Source organism: Coffea eugenioides, chromosome 5 (assembly GCF_003713205.1).
Source record: "Coffea eugenioides isolate CCC68of chromosome 5, Ceug_1.0, whole genome shotgun sequence".
Lineage (NCBI taxonomy): Eukaryota > Viridiplantae > Streptophyta > Magnoliopsida > Gentianales > Rubiaceae > Coffea > Coffea eugenioides.
In genome coordinates, this window is record NC_040039.1 from 15,052,104 (window position 1) to 15,058,634 (window position 6,531).

The window sequence follows — 6,531 nt, forward strand, 5'->3', positions numbered from 1 at the left end:
TTGAAGTCAAGTTCAAAACATTAACAAACATAAACTATTATTCTTGTTTTGCTTGATTAATTGGGAAACTAAACTCAAATTTACCTCATGATAGTCATGCTCAATTCGACTGTATGGGCAGTTTGATTTCTCTTTTAACCGATGCTTTAAAACTAGAAGAACTTCCAATCTTGTATTAGCTATCTTGCTTGCTACAGGATATACAACCGCAAAATTATAATGTGGTTCTACAGTGGCAGCACCAGATGCATGTCCCACGTTCCTTCTGATATTTCACAATTAATGCAGCAAGAACATGTTATTCATCATCCGCGAAGCGGCCAATAGGCCAAGTTATTTTTGTGGATGGGAATAACAACATAATGGTTAAGTTCATTATGATTTGTACAATTTGAGATACTTTCTTCTTGTCCAGTTTCAGGGCGTTGCCTTCATGTTTACAACACGATCTATGAACGTAGTTTACAAGAATTAATCTTCTGAACTTGTGAGATCAAAGTTAAAGATGTCCAAATCCCAGCAAGGTCATAAAAATCACCTCAAAGGGACTAAAATCGTATCACCAGCCTGTGCTATCTAACGTAAGTTAACTGTGCAGTTTCACTTTCATGAATGACTGAGGGAAAAAACTGAGACTAGTTAAGTAGAAACCTGATCTCCAAACCAAATGCATTAGTAATATGAACAAAAGCTATGAAGGGGTACAGGATGAAGCCCTTATCTCCATACGGTTCATGCTGAGCTCCATGCTTCTATTAACCATGTCTTCCATTAATCTCTTGGCTATTTCTGCCGCTTTATCTGTTCCATCAACTCGTGTAGCAAAATCATATACTATTTTCTCAAATACAGCAGATGACATCTTTTTGTCAGGAGGGGAGTCTCTAAGCAGGTCCAAAAGTTTTCTAGCTCTTTCCTGAGCTTGAGGTGTACCCTCTGCAGTGAGTCGTAGGAGGCCTGGAATGGGGCCTTCATTAAGAATGGGATCCCTATATTTATCTCGGCAGCTCTGGCACAACGACAGTAATGCTCCAACTGCATGTTCTGTGCTAACAAGAGATCCATCCTCAACTGTTAAAACTAGAGTCAGTATTCCACCATCCACATTTGTTATTGCCGACCGTCCTCCTTCAGAATGAGAAAGGATCTCGAGCAGGGCTGTTGTTTTCTCAGCAAGCTTTGAGTATTTTTTGCATTCCTTAAGGAGTTTTATTAACGGAGAAGCTGCTCTAGCATCGAGAACCAGCTTAGGTTCTTCTTTGTTAGTTGAGAGATTGTGGAGAGCTGTGACAGCATCAACTCTTCCTTGAACACTTCCAGAGACAAGTATCTGCATCAAAAGAGGTGCAACTCCAGAAGCTGCAATTACTGACTTATTAGCTGCTGCTGCTGACAATGATAACATAGTTGCAGTTGCCAATTCTCTTAAATTGCCATTTTCAAGTTTCAGGAGCTCAACTAGAGGGGGAACAGCACCAGACGTAACTATCCCGATCTTGTTTCTGGGAATAGTAAGTGAAAATAACAGCATCAGACAATCTGACAGTACACGAGTTCCCCCCCCTCCCTTTCTGTTTCACAAATGCCCAACACCTAAATGCCTAACAGTACGTAAGGTATTACCCCAACATAACTGTCTAATTAGATCCACTAACAATTCAAAATTCAGAAAAGAAGCTCTTTGCTTTCTTGACTTGTGCTCAGGAAATTCCAAAAGCAATACAACACATCACAACACAAATTTCACTCACAAAGCACTCAACTGCAAACACAATGATGAAATTACCCCTACAAAGAAGAATTGTGAGCGTGGCCATGTTTAATACAATACTATTTGTAGAAACATGTTCCTTACTTGCACACTTAAAAGAAAAATAACGAAAAAAAGTGAAAAATCAAAGCTCGAGCTTTATCTTGAATCTAGTCATCTGCAAATTAGTTGCATTTTGATTACGCCTCTTAATGCAAAAGCTCTGAGGTTAAATTCCATCAAGAAGTACTACTAATCCAAATTAACCAAAGAAAAGGTACTCAAATCTGTAACCAAACACTTTAAAAGTACTTTCTAAAACTAAAAGCACTTCTAGCATGAATGACCATAATGCCAAACATCTTTATGACTCAGGAACATAGCCCTTTGGTCACTTTATTGACAAGAGAGTATTTGAATCATAATTTAAAAAAAAATACTAGTGGAAAATTTTTAGACATAATTATGACGAAAAAAAGGATGCCGTATTCCAAATCAGGAAAATTCAGTTGCAGCCAAGCTCAATAACAGCCTGGTGTTCTTAATGGCCTGTCTCTTCTGCACTGCACTTCTGGGAAAAGTGACAACAAGTGCAACGTCAAGGTTGCTATTCTGCTGACAAAAAATTACTCCTCTAGTGTCAAAACCAGCATCTTAATTACCATCTTTTAGTTTCTAAACTGTTATCTACTTTCCTAGAATGGAATGCTTTAAGCACAATACCTTTCCTCCTATCAAAACTCAGAACCTAGAAAAGATGGTTACTCTACAATATCATGACATCAAACATTTTTATCTTAATCGAACCATGGGACTTAGTCAACTCCTTTCTGGAACTCTTTCCCAATGAAATTAAAATGCTGATTTAGGATTAATAAATTGGAATAGTGATCCTTATGTAACTGTTTATGGAATAGCATGTAACCTCTTTCAACATCCCTAAATACATTGTAATTTATAGAAGAGCTCGGCCATTGTCTTCAATAATGGTAGGAAAGACATACCAATACACCTAAAAGTAGGCATAGTCTCGAGGAGTAAAGAAGAAGTTAAGCATCTCAATTATCTTTCAAAGACAAGATTAACTCTCTTTATTCCAAATTTGTATCTTTTACTTTGGCAAGGCACAACAATTAAAGAGAGCTGAGAATATAATAATTCAATGAAACATTGAAGAGAAAGTTTGAAACATGTGAATTGACCAATTAGGAAACTTTGAAACCATTCCTCTTTATGGATTATAAAGCATTTGAAAACAAGAAGAATTTTGTCATTAGCTTCTAAGAAGGAAAAAGATGATAATTTGTGATTAATTGCAAAGAAAATTAACACGCTCAGTAGCAAACAGCAGCTATTGAACAGCTATTCAAGCAATCAATATATGTTTTAGCATTTTCATTCCAAATGTAAATATGGTCAATCATAGGTCTTCATATCCACTAAGCAATACCATGAATGCCGTATAAATTAGTTTTACAAGATCTCCATTTCTGAAACAGAAACATTTTGAAACACATATTGCAAGACAGTACTCGGGATTAATACCACCATATATGAAGCTAAACCAAACTTTTTCAAGTTAGAATATCTGTACTTCAATATCTTTGGTGAATCAAATAAGCTAATCATCTTAAATTCAATAAACACATCAAGACAACCTGAGCTTACAGGGCAAGTGAATTATTATATTCTAACTAATAATCTCTGATCAGCAATTTCTAACTAATATTCTCTGATAAGCACTTTCAAACTAATATTCTAATTATATCCATTTTCATGTTTCTAATTTTCTATATTTACCTACATCAGGTTCAAAACATCTGCTGCAATCTATTACAACATCAAGTTTCTTTCAGCAACTATCACAACAGTTTTTTTTCTTGAAAATGGTTGGTGCTGATCTCAGGTTGAATATTTGCTCAAATTGCATCAACTTGTCGTGCCAAGATCCAATGACTGAAGCTGGAGCTCAAAATCATATTGCTAATGTCAAAATCCTGACAGCCACAGCCAGGATCTGTATATTAAAATAATTTTGGTAAATTTTAATTACTTATCCATAGGAATTCGCATATGAGCCATTTGCAAGGAAAACCACTTGGCCTTTTGCCAAGCAATCTATATAGCTAAACCCTCATTCTACATTTCAAACCTGTTATCCTTTGCTTCCAATTCTTCTTTCTCCCCTCCCATTTGCTTAGATCACCTAAAAATCTCCACCAAAGTTTTTCTGATCTTTGAGTCTCTTTATCAAAGAAAAAACACCAGTAATAAACACACCTCTGTAAGAATTTTTCTTGCCTAGTCTCTCTATCTGCATCTCCTTACCCAGGCTACATGTGGAAAAGGCTTTATTTAGATCGGAACAGGTAATGGCACTGATGTTATTTGTCTCCCTGTACAGGGTATGAACTTAGCATATTTCATGATGTTACTGAAGATATCTGTTTGTGAATGTCTCTAATCCAATAAGTCATGATTTTTAACATATCCAAAGCACAGGTAGTCTATTGATGAGTTCTTAACTCAATGTCATATCTAGGTTTCATAATGCAGGGTTGACTGAAGTCAAGCTCAAAATCAGTTTTATGTTAATTTTTGCTCTTAAAAATGTCAGTTTTACAGATAAGACATATCAAAGTTCTAGATAACTTAGCATGACGACTTGCAGGGTACTATAACTAATAACTGACAACGGTAACTACATATCTCATGTGCTGTTGTTTCTGTAGCATTATTTGTCATTGTAACATCATACCGATTATAATTCTATTATATTATTGTAGCACATCCTGTTTACTTGTCTAGAGTGAAATGCACCAATCATTTTCTCATAAAATATTAAAACTCCTGAAGGAAGTTCTTGCAGTGCACATGGTTTGTCTGAACCAAGGGAGAAAATTTGAAACCAGCTTTTCTCAGCTCTGGTTCCTAAAGACAACATCTTCACAAACTTGCCTCGCAGCGTAACAGTTAAGTTCTTCTGACTTCCTACCACAAGACAGGGCAAAACTTTTCCCTTGAAAATAAAGCAAAATGGAATGACTAAAGACAGGTATAGAAAGACTTGAAAAAGTAAGACTCTTATTCTGGTGCTTATGTTTGAAATTTCAGTCAATATTGCTAAGTTTCATTCAACCATAAGCAGCTATGCAGCTGATTTGCCTCAATTGCATTTCATTCTGGTCACTGATTTTCTTTAGGCATGCCATATCACATTAGGCACAATTTGATGATGTTTATTGCTTGGCACTAAAGAGAAAAAAAAAGTTCATATACTAGCAAGTTGTTCCACCAGAGTAGTCTCCAAACGCAAAAAAAGTAACCAACACAGTGGAACAAAATTAAAAAAAAAACCAAAATATTGGTATTAAAAATGATTTCATGCACCAAAAGCTAGTAATCCTTTAACTATCAATCATTTCAATTTTTCGTGCATCATCTAATTTCAGCAGAGACACAAAATCGACAGAAATTAATTTGACCACAATCCCACTTTCAGTGGATACCAAAATAAGTTCACATAAGAAACCTGTTCCTACGAATTAATTGATTTACAGATTAAAACTGGGCAGAGGAATATTCAAATATTCGCACAACTAAATTACATATCAAATTTCTGAATCCTTCCCTCGATTACAAACCATTTTCCAGCAACACTAAATCTTAAGCTCACTCGAACTTCCACAGAACATCAATATTACGTATTTGGGGCTTTTCAGCACATAAAGGGAAGCAAAAAATTGGCGAACCGGTAAACATTTTGGAAAAAAAATTATATGAAAAGAAAAGCGGACCGTTCATTGCGAACAGCAAGATTAAGGAGGGCAAGGAGGGCGGGCTCTCGAGCAGCAGGCTGATGAAGCATAGAAACGAGGGGCGGAATGACGCCAGCGGCAGCCAAACGAGAACGGGTTTTGGAGGAAGAAGATTTCGACTTTCTGACGAGTTTTCTCACGTCTTTTGCTGCTTCTATTTGGGCATTTAAATTCCCACTTCTTAGAAGTCTCTCGACCACTTGCTCGATTTCCTTATTATGCGGCAGCGGCTGCCGCAACTCCGCCTGCTGCGGCGGCGTAGATTCTGCCGCCGGTGATGTTCCGGTGCTCCGGGGCAGCTCGTCTTCCATCTGTTTGATAATAAGACTGCTTTACTGCTCTCCTTCTCAGTGTCTTCCCGTTTCTAATCCGGGGGGTTATATAATGCTAAGTAGGTAACATTTTTGCTTTTCGATTTTATCTTTTTTTTTTATCAGTTTTAAGTTTATCTTTCTGTTTTATAGAGTTATCTAAGTTTGTCTTTTAGTTCTACAGAGCATCACTATCTATGTCAATAATCTATACTTATAATGGAGGAGGGGCAGGAGGAAGCGCAATGATTCTTGAAGATTCATAGTCAAGATTTAGCAAAAAAAAAAAAAAAAAAAGGTTTAGATTGCATCTTTTATATTAGTGGAGCCTACAAAATTTTGTTTTATAGTTACACGTTGTTGAAAGTAAGTTACACCGTGTGCATATAAAATTATATCTTGTATATTTTACACAAAATCGATTCGAACGATTTTCTGACAAATCGTTCCGACCCCTTGTCCACCTATAATATATACTAGTTGTCAGTTAGTTTGTTGATAATATGACATGCATCACTTTCCAAAATGCTTATCTATTAATTTAGTTCAAATGTTTAAATCAGCAACAAGATTAAACTCAAGTGTTTATTGGATTTATTGGACTTAGCTCCTTTCTAGTGGATTTTCTTTTCATTTCCTGCAGTGCATAGTG

At 36.2% G+C, this 6,531-nt stretch overlaps 1 protein-coding gene across 1 annotated transcript; it reads right to left on the reverse strand.

The window, feature by feature from the left end:
• Positions 1-327: 327 nt before the first annotated feature.
• On the reverse strand, positions 328-5,912 carry LOC113770006 (U-box domain-containing protein 4). The gene is made up of 2 exons (XM_027314352.1): positions 5,548-5,912; positions 328-1,502 (listed from the first exon to the last, which is right to left on the reverse strand). The coding sequence occupies exons 1-2, from the start codon at positions 5,877-5,879 to the stop codon at positions 692-694; spliced, it is 1,143 nt and encodes a 380-aa protein (XP_027170153.1). The 5' UTR covers positions 5,880-5,912; the 3' UTR covers positions 328-691.
• Between the last annotated feature and the right edge of the window lie 619 nt (positions 5,913-6,531).

Excerpts from the sequence above, each read along its gene's own strand:
- LOC113770006 (XM_027314352.1), bottom strand. The coding sequence starts at position 5,879 with ATGGAAGACGAGCTGCCCCGGAGCACCGGAACATCACCGGCGGCAGAA. Across the intron at positions 1,503-5,547 it reads CTTGCTGTTCGCAATGAACG|AAACAAGATCGGGATAGTTA; the intron begins GTCCGCTTTTCT and ends TACTATTCCCAG.